This window comes from Alternaria ethzedia, assembly GCF_023757985.1.
Source record: "Alternaria ethzedia strain BMP 0044 chromosome Unknown scaffold_6, whole genome shotgun sequence".
Lineage (NCBI taxonomy): Eukaryota > Fungi > Ascomycota > Dothideomycetes > Pleosporales > Pleosporaceae > Alternaria > Alternaria ethzedia.
Window position 1 is genome coordinate 1,360,161 of NW_026056199.1, and position 21,034 is coordinate 1,381,194.

At 53.5% G+C, this 21,034-nt stretch overlaps 6 protein-coding genes across 6 annotated transcripts; 3 read left to right on the forward strand and 3 right to left on the reverse strand.

Annotated features, from left to right (window-relative positions):
- Positions 1-318: 318 nt before the first annotated feature.
- On the forward strand, positions 319-1,599 carry J4E87_003743 (uncharacterized protein; the record flags this gene model as incomplete). The annotated part of the gene is made up of 1 exon (XM_049375368.1): positions 319-1,599. The coding sequence occupies one exon, from the start codon at positions 319-321 to the stop codon at positions 1,597-1,599; it is 1,281 nt and encodes a 426-aa protein (XP_049235290.1).
- Positions 1,600-1,775: 176 nt separating this feature from the next.
- Positions 1,776-5,663, reverse strand: J4E87_003744 (uncharacterized protein; the record flags this gene model as incomplete). Its single annotated transcript, XM_049375369.1, has 3 exons — positions 1,776-4,353; positions 4,402-4,510; positions 4,559-5,663. The coding sequence occupies 3 exons, from the start codon at positions 5,661-5,663 to the stop codon at positions 1,776-1,778; spliced, it is 3,792 nt and encodes a 1,263-aa protein (XP_049235291.1).
- A 1,038-nt stretch (positions 5,664-6,701) lies between these two features.
- J4E87_003745 (uncharacterized protein) lies at positions 6,702-7,796 on the reverse strand (the record flags this gene model as incomplete). The annotated part of the gene is made up of 1 exon (XM_049375370.1): positions 6,702-7,796. The coding sequence occupies one exon, from the start codon at positions 7,794-7,796 to the stop codon at positions 6,702-6,704; it is 1,095 nt and encodes a 364-aa protein (XP_049235292.1).
- Positions 7,797-8,321: 525 nt separating this feature from the next.
- On the forward strand, positions 8,322-9,485 carry J4E87_003746 (uncharacterized protein; the record flags this gene model as incomplete). The annotated part of the gene is made up of 1 exon (XM_049375371.1): positions 8,322-9,485. One exon carries the CDS (start codon positions 8,322-8,324, stop codon positions 9,483-9,485), a length of 1,164 nt encoding a protein of 387 aa, XP_049235293.1.
- Positions 9,486-10,067: 582 nt separating this feature from the next.
- Positions 10,068-11,336, forward strand: J4E87_003747 (uncharacterized protein; the record flags this gene model as incomplete). The annotated part of the gene is made up of 1 exon (XM_049375372.1): positions 10,068-11,336. One exon carries the CDS (start codon positions 10,068-10,070, stop codon positions 11,334-11,336), a length of 1,269 nt encoding a protein of 422 aa, XP_049235294.1.
- Positions 11,337-13,998: 2,662 nt separating this feature from the next.
- Positions 13,999-21,008, reverse strand: J4E87_003748 (Type I Iterative PKS; the record flags this gene model as incomplete). Its single annotated transcript, XM_049375373.1, has 3 exons — positions 13,999-20,160; positions 20,310-20,581; positions 20,633-21,008. The coding sequence occupies 3 exons, from the start codon at positions 21,006-21,008 to the stop codon at positions 13,999-14,001; spliced, it is 6,810 nt and encodes a 2,269-aa protein (XP_049235295.1).
- Positions 21,009-21,034: the final 26 nt, after the last annotated feature.

A 21,034-nucleotide genomic window follows, 5' to 3' on the forward strand; every position in this document is an offset into this window, starting at 1 on the left:
GATGCGAAAGAAGATGACAAGAGTTGAAGAAGTGGCGATGCGGGATGATGGTAGATGCGCGACACCACATCGGGAATAGTGCGCAGTCCATTACCCCCGAGCCGTCGCCCGAATGCACGAAGCCCGAAGCACCCCAACCCCGAAACCTCAGCACATGCTTCAATGCGCCCGATCCCGCGCCTTCAACCATAACGATTGCTCTCGTTCTATCCTATATATAACGATGATCAACCTCGCAACCATGACAAGATATCAAACACCGAGCTTATTAGGACAGCCCCCAAAATCCAGCTCAACTAAACAACATCATTGTCTACCATGGATATCTTAATCGTCGGATCAGGCATCGCTGGCCCAGCCCTAGCCTACTGGCTCTCCCTTAACCCCAAACACACCATCACCATCCTAGAAAAAGCGCCCTCCCTCCAGCCCCACGGCCAGAACGTCGACATCCAAGGCAGCGCGGTGACCTGCATCAAAAAGATGCGTCTAATGCCACAAGTCCAGCAGTACAACACCAAAGAACTCGGCACGCGGTTCATCGACTCTCAGGGAGAGCCCTTCGCACCCTTCCCCATCAAAGAAGGCGGTTCCGCAAGTCCAACATCAGAATACGAGATCCTGCGCGGCGACCTCGCAAAACTACTACACCAAGCAACAAGTTCCCAATCCAACGTAACATACCTATTCAACACAACAGTCACGCAAATTCTCCAAAACGACTCTTCATGCGTCCAAGTCCTCCTCAGCGATGGCACAACACGCACCTACGACCTCCTCATCGCAGCAGACGGCCAATGGTCCAAAACACGCAGTCTGGTCTTCCCAGCCCAAGACGTATCCATTGAACACAAAGGCATGTACGCCGCCTACTTCACCATACCACGCCTCCCTTCCGACGCACCCTGGTGGGATATCTTCGTCGCAAAAGGTTCACGTACCGTTGCTACGCGTCCAGATCCTCACGGCACAACCCGTGCGATGTTCACTTTCATGCCATCAACCCCCGCCCAAGAACTCGCCTGGGAGAAGGCGAGTAGAGCTGGGAGAGCGCCCCAGGAAAAGCTTGTTCGCGAGGAATTCGCGGATGCAGGGTGGGTTAGCAAGAGACTTCTCGATGCCATGGCTACGGCGCCAGACTTCTATCTCCACGCTATCAATCAGGTCAAGATGAAGCGGTGGAGTTGCAATCGAGTGATTTGTCTGGGTGATGCGGCGTTTTGTCCTAGTCCGTGTACGGGCATGGGTACGTCGCTGGCGGTGCTTGGGGCGTATGTTTTGGCGGGTGAGCTGAGCTGTGTTGACGACCTTGCTTCTCCTACGACGTTTGACGGTCTTACTGCTGCGCTGACACGCTACGAGGAGAGGTTCCGACCTTTTGTGGTGCAGAGTCAGGTCATGTCGCGTTTTGTACCGGAGTTTATGCATCCAGGTTCGGCTTGGAAGAGGACGGTCTTGCACGGCTTTGTGAGGCTGGTGTCGATGGTTCTGAGGTGGGAGTGGGTCGGCCCGTGGCTTGGAGATACGGAGAGTCGGGATGACGGCTTCAAGCTACCCGAGTATGCGGCTTTTGAAAGGGTAGAGGAGAAAGCGCTGTGAGTTTCATGTGATCAGGCTTCTAGTGTACAAGTGTGGGTATCTCAGTTATTAGAACCTCTAATGTAAAACTAATTAACGGAAAGAAAGGAAAAATGTGGGTGATGGACCGGTAGTAAAAGATGACAATGATCAGCAACGCCACGCTACATGTAGTGTGATGCAAAGCCGCCATGTTCCTACACACCAACCACCCTAGGCGGCTCACCACCCAGTGGCAAAGCATCAGTCTTCTGCCTTACAGCAGCCCAGTCGGTGAGATCGCTATCGACCCTCGTCTCATCGGAGCCATCTGCGGAAGGACGATCCGCAACATCCAATCCACCCTTCGTATCTACAGGTCCCAAGTTGTTAGCCTCGGCGATGGGGCTAGCAAGCTCAGGATCAGACTTGTTCTTTGCGTCATCACCTAGATGTGCTGAGCCAAGCGAGTTTGTATCTTGCTCCTTCAAAGCAGCATCGCCAGTCGCCTGATATCTTGGAGGAAGCTGCAGCTCTTCTCTTTCGAGGTGTTCGCCATGCTCCAAAGTGGTGGTTGGCGCAGTGCTCATCCGGTGCATTCCTTCACCTCTTGCGTTACCGTCAACGCTCCTTCGAGCTTTTCCCGGGTCCATCACTTTGGATTGGTCTTCTGGAAGGACACCGCCGGGCTTGTCGTTGGGCGTATGGTTATTTGGCCTTCCTTTGGACTGCGATCGCCTGGCATCCTTCTTGGCGACCTCAGTAGACTTGCGTCCAACTCGTTGGCCTTCTTTATGATCCCCTCGACCGGTGAGAGAGCCCACAATTCCGTTCTTGTGCTGTTTCTTCTCGTCGGCGATCGTTTTTTGTAGAGCTTTCCATCGGATAACTACGTTCTCTTCCACGGATTCCTTCTTCTCGGAAGGTCGCTTGGCTCCATTTTGAGCTTCCTTGATAGCCGTAATGTGAGCTTTTGACTCCAACATCGTGAGCTCCTTCTGCCCCTCAGCAATGCGTGCACGGCGGAGGTAGTTCGTAGGCTGGTACCGCTTCATGTATTCCGCATCAAGCCCCTTCATGGTATACGCCAAAGGGCCAAGGAGAGCTGCGATGTCCTTGAGCACGAAGCCGCCGATTCCAAAGCCCACGCCTCGTACTGCACCTATGACACCGTTCTGTTTCGCGCCATTGTAAGGCTGGGTGACAAGACCGGAAACGCCATCCCTTACGCCGTAGAGAAACTCGTCGCGACCGGCGCGCGTGCCTGAGTGAAACCCAGTGACTCGGGGTGGTCTCCGTACTGTTTCATCTCCGTAGAGACGTGGGGCGTTATGAAAGCCTTGAGTAATGGCGAGTGTCAAGTCCATGGGGAATCGAGCGATAGCGTGACCGGTCTTTCTGAACCCAAAAGCAGCTTCGCGGCCGAGCTCCTCAGCCAACTCTTCGTCCGGTTCCGTGATCTTCGAAATGGATGATTCGTTGCGATTTGCTTGTGGTCTGGATCCGTCTGGTTCACTCTTGTTGTGCGTCGGCTCTTCAGCTCCATTTGCACTGTCAGCGTTTGCTTTCGCTAGTGTTGCCTTCTTGTGCTCGTGGCGTTGATGGTGCTTGCGCTTCTTTTCCTTGATTTGCTCCCGTTTCCTGATGCTCTTCCCCATCTCGACAGGCATGCCTCCTACACCAGCAGCCGCATCAGAGAATGACGACATCAGGCTGCCCCAGACACCAGTGATTGGCTCGCCTGGGCCACCAAAGTCGTTCCATTCGTAGTGTCGGATGAGTCGCAACTCGCTCCACTTAAGCTTCTTTTTCTCTACCAGGATCTCGGCAGCGAGTGCGGAGAGCTTGACCTCGGTATTCTTGATCTTCCATACTGCCGCACGGTTGTCGAGGAAGTCGCAACGCATGCTGCCCGCGCCGGTAAGTGGTAATGACCTGTGGAAGGAGCGCACGGCGTTGAGCGCTCCGTCGCCTTCCTTTGCAATGCTGTCTGCGATTTTCTTCACGTTCTCTTTGGCTTCTTCAGTCAGACATTGCTTGATACCCTCCGCTAGTCTTTCTGCGTTGAGTTTCTTGTACGGTATACAATCGTGCGCTCCGGCCTTTGCCTTACTAACCATCGCACCCCAAAATGGCTGATCGCCAAAGAAGGGTACAATCATTGTTGGTATAGCGCACTTGAGGCCAATAGCGGTTGTACCAGCGCCTCCGTGATGGATAACCGCACTGCACTTGGGAAACAACCAATCGTGCGGAGTGTTCTCAAGCATAAAGACGTTTTCTGGGCAATCTGCGTTGGAGCCAAAGCCACCCCAACCCTTCGAAACAAGGGCACGACAGCCAACGGACTTGACCGCTTCGAAAATCAGACTAGTGAACTCGTCTGGGTCGTCTACAACAATTGAGCCAAACCCGATGTAGATTGGAGGAGGCCCATCATCCAGGAACTTCTTCAACTCATCCGGTGGCGTAAAGGAAGAAGCAAGATCCAGAAAGACGAAACCGGAGATGTCGATCTCTGGACCCCAATCCTTTGGCTTTGGGATGAGACCGGGTGACCACATGTAGGTATAAGGTACCTTGAGCCGATATAGTTGACCTGGCGCCCATATTCTGCTTACTTCTTCAAGATGCAACACTTGGGTACGGAAGCGATTTATGAGGTCGCCGAGACCCTGCCACATCATCATCTCGACGAGCGGATACGACATGAAATTGCTGTAGGTGGCTTCGACGTTACTGGCCTTGATGTTCGCAAGTGGGTGAGGAAACTGGCTCGTAGGCGTGTAAGGGAAGCTATCGAGAGTTAGCACTGACTCGCAAGTCTACATTTCAAGTACTTACGTGAACATCATGTGTAGCGGAATGCCGAGCTTCTCAGCAATGTGAGTGGGTGCGAAACTTGGCGGATTTGAAATGATGGCATCTGCAACGAAAGGTGCCTTATCACCCACTACTTGATATTAGTCATGTGTAACCTGAATGCAACCGAGGAACTTACTCATTTTCACGTTCGTCTTATCCGTTTCGTCATCGGTTGCGTTGATGCAAGCACGCCACATGCCCTGGAACATTTCGTACATCTGGCTCCTTCGCCTGCCTATCTCACCTTCCTTGATGGTGTCGATGTTCGGAATTAGTCCAGGATTCTTGACCATGAACGCCATCAGCTCTGCCGGGTTGCCGCCAACAGAGAAAAACTCCAAGCCGGAGTCCTTTTCCACAAAGTCTTTGAAAGCCGGATGTGTGGCCATGCGAACGCGATGTCCGTAGTCTTCTTTCAGAATCTTGCCTATCCGGATGAAGGGCTGAATGTCTCCGCGCGAACCAATGATGATGATAACAATGTTGAGCTTGATTCTTCGTGAAGGGTCGTGTTCCATCTCGTCATCCTCAGGGCTAATCTTGGTAGCTCCGGCATCGTCGTAACTCGTAGGGCCTTGATTCTCGTCATTGCCATTCTTCCTGAAAGCTGTACCCAGAGCCTTTGCGATGTATCCACTGCCACCGTTCTCCTCGAGTATACTAAGCTTCAGACGTCCGTCCGCCTTGGATACCCTGCCCTTTGTGTTGAAATGCTCGTTGGCGATCTTGAGACGAGAAAAGGGCCCCGATCGGCGTCCGCGAGGCTGGCGCGTTGCTTGTTTGGTGAGGTCGTCTGCATGGCCGAGGCTCTTGCGGGGGAGTTCTCTCTCATCGTCTGAGGAGTCTGAGGATTCGGATTCGGGGTCGAAGGTGATTGTTGCTGCCCTTTCGGGTGCGGCTGGTCTTGCCTCGCGGGGCTTCTGCATCCTTCCTAGCAGAGAGTGTCGCACAGAGGGCTTCGGCCGTTCCGTTGCCCATCTCTGCTGTGTGGGACGCGTCGTCGACGCGAAGTAGTCCTGATCATTCGGGGTCGACTCCGAGGTGTCTCGTGGGGCGTCGATAGGCTGGTCTGGCGATGATGCGCCTGCTGGTTGAGCCATGTCTGCGGTCGAAGTGTTCTGGACGGGCGTGGGCGTGGTGGGTTCTTGGCCAGGGATATTCGGAAAGGTCGGCTCTTCGATGACCATACCGATGGGCGAGACGAGACCCTCGCGCTTGGGACTAGGCGTAGGGTTCGCCATAGTGAGCTGTGCGAAGAGGTTTGGCGTCTTGGTGGGTCAGAAGATCTGGGTCAGTGACGGTTCCGCGTTGCCGGTAGTGACGGCGCGATGATGGTGACAGCGCAGAAAGAGCGAAGTCTAAGCCTGAAGGGACGCGCGACACCCGGCTTCACCTGCATGCGCCAACAAAGCTTTTCGTATAGCTGCCTGGATCCGGACAACGGGCGCGCAAAGAGGTGAATAAACACACTTGCGAATGGCGTGGGATGGTCGTAGCGGCCGATCGAGGCCACTCGGTGGACAGCAGCACCAGCAGGAACAGGCGGCATGACATCACGTCCAAACATTTGCAATGTGGATCTAACGGAAGGCGCCAACGCGGGAGTTAACTTGGTCGGGTTAATTCGATGGTCTTGAAATTGTGCCTGGGCGTTCTTGGGCGACTCCTTTTTTGCCGAGGTTGCGCGACAGGGATTACAATCCCATGTCTTGAAACATGGCAATCTCACCGGCCAATGTGCGTACTTCTCGTACACCACTGGACACGAGATACTAACAAGAAACGTGGCACATTACAGACGTGGCGCCACTGCTGAGGTGGTATGGATAATTCGGCATGTTTTCAAGTGCGATGCATGTAGCCAATACAGCACAACGATCGTGACCCTATGATGCAGCCCTAAGCGTGTAGCGTCCCGACCTATCCGGGCTGCTCTGCATACTCTCCGAATGCGCTATGGTCGGCCTCTAGCAGCAGCCGGCTGTCGATCCGCAGATGCTTTTGGAAGAGTTCGAGCAAATTCAGCTAGGTCGTTGCCGCTTCTAGTGCATGATGGTGACCGCGTTGTTGTAGGGTCAGATGATGCTTGTAACAACCGCCGCAGTAGGCCAGCGCATCAAGGTGCATTTTCCGCAGAAGGATGTGGTCATGGCAGCACGGGCAAGAAAAAGTCGATTATCCATGTGGAAGCTTTATTGGAAGACCCCGAGCTTCTAGCCCCATCGCAGTTCGCACCGTGCTCGAGGGAAGGGCCCTGCCAAGCTTCACGATGATGCGCATCATCGCCCGAACCCCAGACCATACAAGGATGCTTTGACAACGTCCTGTGCCCACCCAGCCCAGCCCCGTCCAGCCTGGACCATGTTCAAGATCTTGATGAAGGTGCGGTTCCACTGATCTTGGTCCTCCCAATCATCGGCATAAGGCTCGAAGATGGCCGTTTCGATACTGCCAGGCGCGCCGGGCGTAACCAGATCCCACTCGCCGTTGTCCTTTTGACGCACATGCATCTTGGGTCCTATAACCAGCGCCCGACCAAGTATGCGAGAATCGGCTACGAAGCGCGTACCTGCGTCAACGACATCTTCCACCTTGCCTACGCCGCCTCCCGCGAGTATGAAGCGCGCACTGGCGGGCACGATGGGTGTATCGATGAAGTATGGGCAAAGTAGGTTCACGCGGATGCCTTGAAGGCCGCTTGTCACCCTCAAACTCCTGAAAAGGCCAAGCACAGCGTGCTTTGCAGCACAATACTGAGGTTGTATGGCAATGGGTCCGAGAGAGGCGATGGAGCCAAGCAGAAGGATATGACGATCGCGTGGGGAGGTGGTGGAGGGCTTCGAGTTCAAGCTGCAGTCCCTGGAGCCGGGGTTCTTGGGCAGCCAGAAGCAGGCCAGGTGAGTGGTGTATAGCACACCAGTGAGGTTCACGTCCATGATCTTGAAGACGGGTGGGGGTGGTGCAGCCGCATCGAGGTTTGCAGGTTCTTGGAGGACGTCGCGACCTGCTATGCCTGCATTTGCGACGACCGTGTCGATACCCCCGTGCGGGCTCAGCTCGACTGCCTTCTTGAAGAGGTCGACCTGCGACTGCCAGTCGGTCACGTCGCAGTGCACGAAGTGGGCTTTGCCGCCGTTCTTGCTGTCTTTGTTGATATCACGACAAAGCGCGTCTCCCTTCTGAACACTGATGTCCCCCACGACGACTGTAGCGCCATCAGCTACCCATTTCCGCACGAAGCCCGCGCCAAAGCCACTGGCTCCTCCCGTGATGAGTACGACCTTGCCCTTTACCCAAGCTGCATCGTAGGGAACGGTGATGTCGATGGGCGGAGACTGGAGGACATTCGGTTTCTGTGGTTTGTAGTCGTCCATTGCAGTGGTTCTCGCAGTGTGAGGATGATTGAACAAGTACTATGGGGGACTATGAGGGTGAGGCTGGGTATGGCTCTTATATCGTGAGGTACCCGCATGTACGCCCGTGGAGGTGCAGCTGCTCTCACCTGGCGCACTAAGGAGAGCAGCCTCGGCTCGCGAGCATAAGGTCGCCCATCCACCTAGTCGAGTGGGAGCCCGCGGCCATGATAGGCTGCCCCAGTGTTGAGCTTGTCGCATTATCCATAGTCTGCAGCTAAGGGGAGAAATACGACCGAGAAGTGCACACGCGAATGCGAGGTCGATCAGCCGTCAGACATGGTCGTGGTAAGATGATGAGCTGGTGGGGTTGTCAGGCTAGCGCTGCTGTGCCTGAACCCCTGCCGAAATTTCCAGTCGCATGCATCCCCGCCTTGCAAACAAGTCATACAGCAGCAGCACCTCATCCACGTCCGCTCCTCTGGACCACCTGGGTACTAAAGGTCCGAAAGCATTGCGACCAGGCTATTCCCGATCCATCCCATCATGGCGGCCAAGCCTCCCGCCCTCGACGTGTCGGCCACGCACATCGTCGCGACGCTCTTCTACAAGGCCGACACGCCCAACTTCTTCCAGCATGCCGATCTGTCGCCCCGAAGTCCCGGCGACCCAATTCCCTCCGCTTCCCTCGAGTCGCTGAAGGACGGCGCCGTGCCCACCGAGAACCTCGCAGACTACCCCCTCGAACCGCCCACACCTGGGCCCAACGCCCGCGACAATCTCTACGGAAGCTACGTCAGCCAAAGCTGCCTCACCGAGTTCTTCGTCACCCTCACCAGCATTATAACCGGCTTGGAGCAGAACACCATAACGAGCAAGAGGCTGGAGGCAAGCAAGCTCTGTAGGGTAGTCGAAGTCACATTCCCCTTGCCAAGCGCCTCGCCCGTCGCGCTTGAGACGTTGCGCAGGCATGAAGCCGTGTCGCGCTTCGAGCGCGAGTGGAACGTCGAGTGCGTCTTCCAGGCAGACACCATACATCGGCGCTACAAGAGGCTTGCCGTCTTCGACATGGACAGCACCCTCATACAGCAGGAGGTCATTGACGAGATCGCTTCGCTGATAGGTGTCGAGAAGGAGGTATCTGCCATCACCGCTGCTGCCATGAACGGTGAGCTCGACTTCGAGGCTAGCCTACGCGCGCGATGCAAACTGCTCAAGGGCGTGCCAAGCAGTGTTTTCGAGACGCTGAAGCCAAGGATAACATTGAATGAGGGTGTGAAGGATCTCATCACTGCCCTGAAGCGATTGGGCTTCAAGACAGCAGTACTTAGCGGAGGTTTCACTCCCCTAACAGGATGGATGGGACAGCAACTTGGTCTTGACTACGCCTTTGCTAACCACCTGGTCGTTTCCGAAGACGGAGCCACACTCACAGGCGAACTGACCGGTGAGATTGTGCACGCCCAGAAGAAACGCCAACACGTCCTAGAAATTGCCGACAAGGAGAATATACTCCTTGACCAGGTAATATGCGTCGGCGACGGCGCGAACGATCTTCCTATGATGGGCGTAGCCGGTCTGGGCGTTGCCTTCCACGCGAAGCCAAAGGTGCAGATGCAAGCTCCTGCTCGTCTCAACTCCAAAAGCATGCTGGATGTACTATATCTCTTCGGTATTTCAAAGGAAGAGCAGGAAACACTATTGCAATAGCACAATCACTCGCTGTACCAAAGGTAACCATCGAATACTGTCCCGCTCGCACCATGCATAATAATCCTGTTATTACGTGAACCAACCAGCTATATCGATTACTTGGTTGCGTTGCTGCGACAAGGCGCGTGTGGTCGTCTGATACATGTCCGGGACTCAGGCACACAGCGTGGCGCAGCTTGCCCCTCCGTGTCTGCCTGCGACCCCAGCCGCGACGCCACAATATGCGATGCGATCACAGCCTCGCGACATTATCATCATAAAGACGAAAGGCACGCACGTAAGCTCGTTCATTGATACTTTGGGTTATTTGCGCATCTTCTCTACACATCGCTACCAAGTATCGCGTATCGCACTCGCCTTTCTACGTTCCGACTCGCCAATAATCAACAAACGAAAGATGAAGCTACCCGATTTACCGACAGACATATATCGCCTTCTTCTTGATCAAGTGCGCTTCACCAGTGCAAAGCACTTTGACTTATGTTAACATTTGTCTAGCTATCGCTGGCAGACCAGATCTCGCTCAGTCTTGTTTCGCATACATGTCACAATCAATGCGAGCCAATTGTCTTCCGCACTATGACCGTGGGTGCTTGCAAAGAGCGAGGCTCAACTATGACTGCACGCATCACCAATGGCCTAGGATGGCCTTTTCGTACTATCAACTCGGGCAAACCCAAGCAAGGCGGACACGGTTCCCCCGCAAGCATCATGAGAAGTCTAAACCGGAACGGTGGTAGATTGGCGAAAACAGTGCGTCACTTGGTCATCCCATCTTATCCCGACCGTAGCTACACCTCCCCCGCTACGATTCTACACATTATAGAATGCACACAAAACCTTGCATCCTTTAGTTGGAACGCCGACTACGCTATCCCCTTGCTTGTTCTCGAGGCGCTGCACCGCAATCATCCTTCAGCTCAGTTGAAAGTCATGAACCACAACCGCAAGGATCTTGCTCTAGATGAAGCTCTCCTATCATCACCTCAGCTTCACACACTCGACATTACAGTCCGGTGCTTCCATAGGGGAGCAACACGTCGACAGGACGAAAACAGCGATCTCTCCAAGCTCAAGACACTACTCATGCGGGGTCGCAACCTCAAGGTCCTACGGTTACGTCTCAGTAAACAGCAACACTTTACCATGGCTGCGAGAAGTCAACGCAACAGCTACACGGCTATGGCCGTTGGCGGATCTCATTTCCGATTCCAGGAAACGGATACGTTCCCCACGCTTGAAGAGCTGGTCATCACCAGAGCTGATGACCTTGCGCATGCCTACGAGCTTAGTCCTAAGCACTGCAGTGATTGGGTCTACGCCATGGACTGGAGTGAGATGCGCATCTTGGATGTGGCATCCACTAATTCCGAACACCTACTACGAGAGATCGCTGGTCTAGTACCCAAGCTACACACGCTGAGTTTGAACCCGTCCTCTATCGACTGCGCTACTCTCCAAAGCTTCCTGGAAACTGTGCCACTGTTGTCAGATCTGAAGCTGGTTGCTGGAAGCACGTCGAACGTGTATATTGGTAGCTTTGACAAAGCAGTCACGAGGGTTTGTGAAGCCATTGGAACTCAACTCCGCTCTCTGCAGATCGAATCTAGATCTGGTATGGTCATGCCGTGGCAGGATCAGAGGATTCAGGAGGTACTGGAGTTATGTCCGCAGCTGAGGTATTTCGAAAGTGTCATCGAGGGGCTGGGTTCGACCGGTAAATGGGATGGTGATGTTGTTGGCAAGTCGGCTTCGTACAAGCGTGCATTGATGTCATCGACTAGCACTAGGGAATCAGGTATGCAATCCTTTTCTCCTTTCGAATCATGCGAGACGATACATTGTTAACTTGTTTGTGTAGTTGATCCCTACGCGTCATGCTGTGGCACGGGTATAAATGTACCACCTGAATGCGTCCCCCGGTACACAGCTCTGCCCCCAACATAGCGGACGTCCAAGCCACATGCTTTGTCCATCTCCTACATAATCCATCGCGCTTTGCAAATTCCTAGTCTCTTCCAAACACCTTGGCCAGACCTTCTTCCAAATCATGCTCACACTTGCATGGCGGTGGTGATATCTGATTTTCTGTGACCCGAGCCGGCTGAGTTTGAGACAGTCCGACGTTTCTGCAGCCCTCGCAATACACCCGCACTACGACCTCTTTAGCCTGCATTCGATGCTCACAATGCCGCAAAGCGTCAAGCACAGCGTCTTTGAAGTTATGAATGCACCGGAAAGTAGGCGGCGATGGTTTTCCACGTGACAAGTAGTACCTCACAAGGTCTGTGGGATCGGTGCGAATCTTGAGGCTCAGATTGAATGTGCTCAGATTGGGGAAACGCGTTTGCCAGTTAGTGGAGCGTCGAATTGCTTGTAGGACAGCACCTTCACGCGTGGCATCTCGGCCTAGTGTCATCTGAGTGGACGCAATCAGTACTCTCCAAGCTGTATCCATATCGAGCGTTTGGTCATTCGGTCGCGATGTATACAGATTAAAATTGACTTCGAATCTCCGGATCCACTTACACGCATCAAGTGGAGGGAATTTAGGAAAGAACGGCGAGAAAAAAGGAATTGTGGTGACGAATTTGTTGCTTTTGTAGTCTGCCTCTATCAGTTGTTGATTTGAATGTACAGAGCCTAGTTGACCAGACCCCCATTTCACTTACAGCTTTCACGGGCGAGCGCGGCCAGCTCCGTGTTGCCACAGCGCAAAATTGGTATCAATAAGCTCACCGCTTGGTAACTGGTGTCCTTATCGATAGGCTCGAGAAAGGTAAGGGCGTGACTGAGGACTTCTAGTTGAATTTCGGTAGGTAAGTCTGACCATGGATGGAAAGACGCTGTCTTCTGGGGTGCGGTAGCGGATGCCATACGCGTGAAGGTCTCGAGGGTTCGCAAGATGAGACAGTCGTTAAGAACCTGAGTGAATGGATTATTGTTTGTTAGCTCTCAGAGCATTTGCTATTCACAAACACCTTCGAGTGGTCTGGAAGCGAGTCATATCGCGGCAAGGATCGTGTGGCGCGCGTGCAAATCCCACATAACAAGTGATGTGAGGTTGCTTTCACCTCCACCTACAATGCGGTTCACTACTACCAGCTCGGCCAGCGACTATGTAAAAACACCCTCCATGTAGCCGTATACACCATGCCATCCATCAGCATATCAATCGTTCCTTTCCCCAACTCACCAAGCTTACCTCACCGATTCTACTCCACACCAACAATGCCCGATCAAGTCATTACAACCACCGGTTCCGCAAACTCACCAGTGCAGGCCGACTCGAAAGACTCAATCTTCGTCCAATACTGGCATAAGCTTCCAGCAGAGCTAAGAATAATAGTTCTGGAGCAGCACCTAACCTTCCCAACTCCAATCACTTACACAAAACACTGGGCCCTCATGAAGCTACGCCTCCTTCCCCTACTCCGTACAGATTTTGCGACCATAGCAAAAGCCGCATATTACAATAACAACGTCTTCCAGGTCACAGACTATACGCTACATTACGGACATCGACCATCGCTACGTGTCGGGAGCGAAATCCGCCACCTGGAATTCCGGTTTCAGTCAGTTTCTCGTAATGATTACGGAGGCTTAGGTCTCCTCTGGCAGCCGGCAAACCAGATACCAAGGAGTTGGCAGCAGAACATCCCCAAGCTGAAGACTCTGCGCGTTGTTCTTGATGCGCGTGGGTATTGGCGTACCACGTTCGATGGATCCCGAATCTGGGTGGACGCACGGATTACGGGGGAGATGCTGGTATGGTGGGAGAGGATTCTGACGGAGAACGTGCTGAGTCTTACTCCTGAAGATATCACCTTTGAGATCGAGGCGGATGGATGCCCGATGGCTAGACCTGAAGATGTGTATCATGACGAAAGCAGCTGCACTTGTAAAGAGGATCTGGAAACGGATATTAAAGGGTTGATGGTAAAGAAGTGAGATGGCGACAGGTGGAAGAAGACGATCTAATGGCCTGGATTTCATGTACTCCCATACTTCTAGCTCTTGCTGATAGCCCTGAAACGACTGCTGTGATGACGATGCTGATACGTGACTGATGTAGGTGATTGCTGCCCAGGAGTTGCCGGAGTGGTAAGCGATTCTGGAAGATACTGTTTTCGGGGTATTCGCTGTTTCTTGCCGTCCGATGTCATGGCCATAGGAGGTCAGAGGAGCGATTGCTTGGGTGATGCTGGGTGCTCCAACGGATATCACCGGATTGCCGAGCTCTAGTGCGGATGAGTCAGCAACAAGCCCGCACACGTCATGTCGCGTCGCGTCGCGTCCACGGGTCACTTCCAACCTTGGAAGGTTCGTTCATAACGAACACCTGCGTCATCAGCATGTTTTGGTGGATCTCGCAATGACACCTAGAAATTGACAAGGCAAATACATTGAAACATCTGTATGTATATAACGACACACTCCACTTCACTGAACACCGCGAGACCAAGCCCCGGTCTTAGTCAAGCCGCACTCCTATCTTCGCTGTGGCAGTCTACTCCTTCACTTCCTCCTTGACGAACTTACTCTTTCCCGCAACCTTGACAGCCAGCAGCCAGATACTAATATCGCTCATGATATCCACAGTACCAACGTCCGCTCCGATAGCCTTCGAAAACCAGTTCCGCATCTCCACCGCGACCAACGAGTCCACGCCGTACCGATAGATCGCCTTCTGAGGATCGATGTCGTCCTTGCTGACAACCAAGAGACTGGAAAGCTGGTTCTGGATCGCGTCGACAACGATATCGGTGGCTTGAGCGAGGTTCGTGGCCTCTGAGAGCTTGTACGAAGGGCGATTCTTGGCTTCGGCGGTCGCGGTGTCAGAAGAGAAGCGCGAAGGGAGCGTGTCGAGATAGTGGTACAACGGCCGCGTACTACCGAGAGGTGCCACGATACCCATGGCACGGAGATCAGCCGGCAGGGTCAAGGGTGTGATGATCTGGGACCCGACAGTGCTTGCATCGACGCGTTCGGGGTCACAGCAAAAGCGTAGCAGCTTGTAGATGTCGCTCATGGGCACCTCCTCCAGCATACCCCGCACGCGGAGCAAAGCTTGTACTTGCTCGTTCTGAGCGACGTAGCCAACACCGGTGACCATGCTCAGAGCGAGGGTGTGAGCACGCTGGCCGTGACGCATACGATGGGCCGCTAGTTCGTCCTGGTATGTGTTGCCAACGGTGTAATTTGATTGACCAAACGAGCCCATGATACCGGTGGAAGATGACAACATGACGAAGAAGTCGAGATCGGCAGGTAGAAGCTGGTGTAGGTTCCAGGAGCCGTCTACCTTGGGCGCGAGTGACTCGTGCCACTTCTCGCTCGACATCTTTGCGAAGGAAGAGTCGCGCATCACCATTGCTGCTTGGACACACCCTTTGATTTGCGGAAGAGCTTGGAAGGTTGCAAGGGTCTCCTTAAGCTGGTCATAGTTGGCGACGTCGCATACTGGAGCATACACTGCGGCGCCTTGTGCCATCAGTCCTTGCATGAAGTAATCGCGCTCAGATCCAGTACCCTCGACTGCTGATCGTGACGGCAAGATTAGATGCTTGGCTCCATTGTGTACCATCCACGTAGCAATGCTCTGGCCGATACCGCCGAATGCGCCAGCAACAAGATAGCTGGCGTCAGAAGAGAACAATGGCTTGTCAGAATCTGGCGAGAGTTCCACCTCCACAATCTCGTCGCCAGCCATCTCGATGACTACTTTTCCAAGCGTCTCTCCATCTTTGAGCGACTGGAAAGCCTGCTGAATACTACCCTGCCTGAACACGGTCGGAGGTAGAGACATGGTGATCTTACCACCTTCCATCAGTGATAGCACATCTGTAAAGATGCCAGCAAACAAATGGCTCTGTGCTAAGTCCTGGAAGTTGACGCTGACGAAAGTGATGTTCTTCGTCGTAGGAGGTACCACAATCTCGTTTGAGCCATTCGCGGTCGAGTTGAAGACGTCCTTTTCTCCAACGCCAACAAAGCGTCCGAACGAAGCGATACATGGCCAAGAATCTTGCAAGAGTTCTTCAGAGCCTATCACAACATCAACACCTCGTCCTGCTGTCAAACGGAGGATACCATGCTGGAAGTCGAGGTTGCCAGTGAGCAACACGTTCGACGTCGGAACGTTGAAGTTCTTCTCCAGGAAAGCCGCTTCTTCAGGTGTGCCTACAGTCGCAAAGACTTTCGTATATCCGTGGAGAACAGCGATTTGGATGATCGCTCGGCCGAGCGTGCTAGCAGCCTCGTGGACCAAGATGGACTCGCCACCCTGTATACCGACACACTGCTTCAAGCCGTAGTAGGCCGTACAGAATGCCACTGGATAAACAGCAGCATCGCAGAAGCTCATACCGTCCGGCATCTTGTGCAGTTGTGAGAACTTGCAGCGGGCAATTTGCGCAATGCCATCTCGTGTGACACCGAAAACGCGATCACCAATCTGGAAGCCCCCATCGTGTGATGAACCAGTGCGTGCCACGACTCCAGCGATCTCGCTTCCGAAGGTCTCATCATGGACCTGGCCAAGTGCTACCGAGACGTCCCGCATATTGAGTCCAACAGCCTTGATTTCAACGACAACATCATCCGGCTCAAGCTCTTCAATGTTGTCGGAAGCCTGCTCGTAATGCAGTGTACTTAGGATGCCTGCCGCGCCGATGGTCAACTTTGGGCTGTCAAGCTCGCTCCAAGGTTTGGTGACAGTAACTAAGGTATCTTCGGTAGGCAGTGCTTGAGCAGTGAGTTCCGGGTCGTCGACCACACGTGGAATGCAGAGCTGGCCGTCAATTTCGCAGTACTCGTCCTCCGGGTCGGGTTGTGAATCTAACAGTGTCTTGGTAATCGTCGTAATATTGGCAGCGGCTACGTCAAGTCCGTTATCCGAATTGAGCCTGATGCTTACGAGCCGATAGTCTTCAGATTCCGTCGCTAGCGTGCGCACAAGTCCTGAAACCAGGCCTTCGGTAGGGCTCTGATCAAGAGCCCGATGCTGGAACGTGACCCACAGCAGGGCATTGACTTTCGATACCAAGGTCTTGATCTTCTCGAGTTCGTCCTCTTGCATGTGTCGAAGTAAATTGCCGTCCAAACCAGGAAGAAACACGCAGGTAGCCTTCTCAAGGTCATGTTCTGGTACAGAGCTCCATGCTACCAAGGCAACACCAAGCTCGTCTTGCGCTGACATTGTTCCGCGAAGATTCTGCATCAAGTCCACCTGTGATGAATCCGCTTCATCGTAGATGATGTGAATGCAGGATTTAGAAGAGGCTGATGAAGTAGACGAAGTTATTGGGCGATCGAAGCTAGCTGGCTTCCAGTCGATGCGGTATAGGCTGCGCGGCACGTCCTTCTTCTCTATCGATGGGTCGCTGCGACCAATAGTCGTAGTCTCTAGATCGCCGTAGAAGCAGAGTTCTTGCGTATCGGCAAATGCTGCAGTGACGGAGAACAGCTTATTGCGAAATCCACGTCCTGAGACCTTTGCATGTACCCTAACATCTTGCGCATCGGAAGATTCGCGCAGCAAGTTTGCAGAAAACCAAGCGTTGCTGAAACCAGTCGGTACGGTGGTAGCTGAAGAGTCCTTGGCGTAGATAGAATATGCTGGAAATGTCATCTGAAGTATGGTATCCAGCGCAGCGGGATGAATGAGGTGCGCATCACTGTAGTCAAACTTTGCGTGCGTCTGCCAGTCTCGAAGTCCAATTGTGCCAGCCGCCTGATTATTTCGATCCCACTTGACATTGCGCATGCCCCGGAAAGTTGGGCCATAGGCGAGGCCGGCCTCATCGAATGCGCCGTAGATGTCAGCGCTGTTAATATCGATGCGGCATCCGTCCAAAGCCGAAAGGAAGGCGAGCTTCTTCTCATTCAGCGCTTTTGCATGTTCACTGTATTCCCCTAGGTTCTCGTGGCGTTCGTCGTACTCAATCGAAACAGAACCGGCACAGCACAGGTGCCATCCACCGTCCTCGTAGACAAAGAGGGAGAACTGGTGCCCCATGGAACCCGGCTGCATATCACGGGATTCCAGCATCGCGGGTCGGATTGTGAGCTGTACTTCGGTACCGCGTGGATCAGCCGAGAGCGTCATAGCCTTCGTAAATTTGACATCTTCGAGCTTGTAGCCTGTTGCGTTCTCAGCTCGTTGACCATAGTACTGGCGCATAGCTTCAATGGCCATGGCAAGCATGCCCGCCGCAGGCATGAGGCAAAGACCGTTGATTTGATGATCCTTGAGATATGGTGATTGATCTAAGAGAATGCGGTTCGTCCAGCGTGCTTCAAGTTCGTTCCAGTCAGGGGTGCGCGAGCCAAGAAGCTCATGATGCACAAATTGTGTCTGGCGATACTGAATGCTCGTCCTGCCTTCAAGCCAGTACTTCTTCTTATCTTCGAATTGATAACGTGGAAGTGACGGCAGAAAGTTGGGGCTGTGACCGCTGTCCATATTCACTGCAGCTATGTCGACAGTGCTACCCATGGTGTGTAGCTTTCCTGCACATTCCATAGCGGTAATGTCGGCGGCCCGATCCCGACGCAAGACAGAGCTGTAATCGATTGTAATGTCCCTTCCATATTGTTTGAGAATATCGCCTAGCGGCGAGCGCAGAACGGAATGCGGACCGATCTCGAGGAAGAGATAGCTTGAGGCATCTTGCCGTGCGCATACACCCTGTAGCGCAGCGGAGAATTCTACTGACCCAGTGAGATTCCGCTGCCAATAGCTGGAGGATCGCAGCTCATCTAGACAATGGAGATCTTGCCCAGTGACGCTCGAGACAAACGATGGCTGGCTCTCTAGGGGCTCTCCAACCTCAATGTTCCGGAGTAGCTTCCCATAGATGTCGGCGACTGAATTCATGTGGTGTGGCGAGTGATACGCAACGTTGACATTGAGAACATGTACCTCGATCTGCGCTTCTTTGAGAGCTGCAGCCAGCTGATGAACGATAGCATGTGAACCGGAAAGTGTGAAGCTGGTCGCGCTGTTGTAGCAGGCAATAGCGATTGGATCATCGGGATTGTCGACATTCGTCTTGTCCATCACATGTTTCCAAGCATCGAGAGGAGCCTGAACTGCGATCATGGCGCCATGAGATGGTTTGAGAGTTTGGGTAATTGTAACGGCCAGCCCTCGGAAATAAGCTACCATCCAGGCAGACTCTCGTGAGATCGCACGGCTAGCATAGGCGGCGGCGATCTCGCCCGAAGAGTGACCTACCGAGATGGAAGCGTGAACATTCCACGAGGTCAGCAGGTCGAGAATAGCCACCTGTAGCGCGGTGCAAATAGGCTGACTGAGCTCCGGCTGATGGATGACGGATTCTTCTTTCGACTTGAGGTATAGTTCGTCGATGAGGGACCAGGAACTACCGAGTGACTTGAAGTATCGATCGGCTTCAAGCATAGCGCTTCGAAAAGTTTCGTGCGCCAAGAGCTCGCGACCCATTCCATGCCACTGCGCACCTTGACCAGTGAAGACAAAACACAGTTTTGTTTGTGGTTTGACTCGTGTAGGAGCAGGAAAGGTGAGTTGCGACCGCAAATCTGGTAACGCGACGCAGGCTGTCTTCCACGGGAATGGTGTTCGCTTCTCAGCCAACGTGTATGCAAGATCACTGAGAAGTTGAGTACGGTCTTCGTTTGCGTGGTTGCTCATCCATGTCCCAAGAGCGGAGACCGATCGCTGAGCCGCGCGCTCATCGAACGCAGATAGTATCAACAGTTTCGGGACATTTCCACCAACCTCCCCAAGGAGCATGCTGGGGTCGTCCGTGGTGGTGAATGGGGTGAGATCAGCCAGAGGCTCCGATGATACATTAGTACCCGTGCTACGATCGTCGTCATCTCCTTCTTTCTCCATGGTACTGGAGATATCCGGTTGACACGCAGATTGGCTGTCCTGAATGAGTTCAGTGCAGTGTCGGCCGTTCAGTCCCCGGCTGCTAAGAAAGCTCAGCGCATCGTCTATAACGACGTGAGCGTTGGTGCCTCCGTAGCCGAAAGAGTTTACGCTCGCGCGTCGGACGCCGCTTGTAGGCCAGGCTACCGGTACGCGTGGGAACTTGAGGTTAGGGCCAGCCGCTGCGACAGCAGGGTTGATACGCTCGGGGTAAACGTTGGGTGGGATGATGCCCTTCTCAAGTACAAGAAGCGACTTGATGACGCCCGCGATACCGCTGGCGCCCTCGGGATGTCCCATGTTGCCTTTGAGCGCACCGACGAAGATGGGGTCTTCAGGAGTTCGAGAGGAGAAGACGTTGTTGATAGCCGCAGCTTCACAAGGATCTCCCACGGGTGTACCGGTACCATGCGCCTCGAAATAGCGAGTGTCACCGAGATCAAGACCTGCGCGCGCATACGTCTCGCGAATGAGGCGCTCTTGAGCGGATTGGCTAGGCGACGTTATGCTCGGGGTATTACCATCCTGGCCACATCCAGTTGATCGTATGACGCCGCGAATGGTGTCTCCATCTGCAATGGCCTTGTCCAGACGCTTGAGAATGAGTACGCCGAAGCCTTCACCTCGGGCGTAGCCCGATGCGCGCTCATCGAACGAGTAACAAACACTATCTTTTGACATCATGTTCAAGCTGCTCAAGAGAGCGGTTGAGTCTGGGAGTAGGCACAAGTTGTTACCGCCCACGAGTGACTGTAATCGTGTTGGTTATAATTTCAACCTAAAAAAAGGCTGAACAGGTCTGCAGCCTACGTCGACATGATAACATGCAAAGTGAGTGGTCTAACGTCGATGTAGGCTCCAGGAGTTAATGTGGCAGATGAGACGAAAAATGAACTTACCATATCGACGCTACCAGCCAACAATTCTTGACACGCCAAGTGGAGCGCAACGAGGCCACCTGAGCAAGCTGTGTCGACGGTCATACTTGGTCCACTGAAATCATAGAACCAGCTCAAACGGTTGGCAAGCATGGCCAAGCCGCTGGATCCGACAATACGGTAGTCTCCTGGCATCTGGGCATCTCGCTGAGAGATCTGGCTGTACTCTTGAAGTAAACAGCCCACGTGAACAGATGTCCTAGTGCCTATGGCTGCCTGCATAGGGATACCGGCTGCGTGTAGACGTCAGTGCGGGTAGAGTTAGTTTTTGAGATATGACGTACCGTTCTCGAGAGCATGATAACTTGTCTCAAGCAACAGGCGTTGCTGAGGGTCCATGCACTCCGCTTCCGCGGGTTGAATAGAGAAGAACGGAGCATCAAAGCGAGCGGGGTCGTCTGCGAGGAAGTGACCGCCTCTGTTCTTTACAGTACCAGGACGGTGACCATGCTCCTTGTAGAAACCATCGATATTCCAGCGATTCTTGGGAATCTCGGTCATAGTCGAGCGGCGTTCCATGAGTAGCTTCCACAAGCTCTGGGCGTCTGTGATGTCCTGTGGAAACTTGAAGCCAAAGCCTACAATGGCAATGGGCTCCACGCTAGAGGGTTGGCTTGAGGGCGCCATGGATGGCTGCTCACTATCGGTGGAGGTGTTCATATCGTGAAGTGTCGTCAATTCAGGTG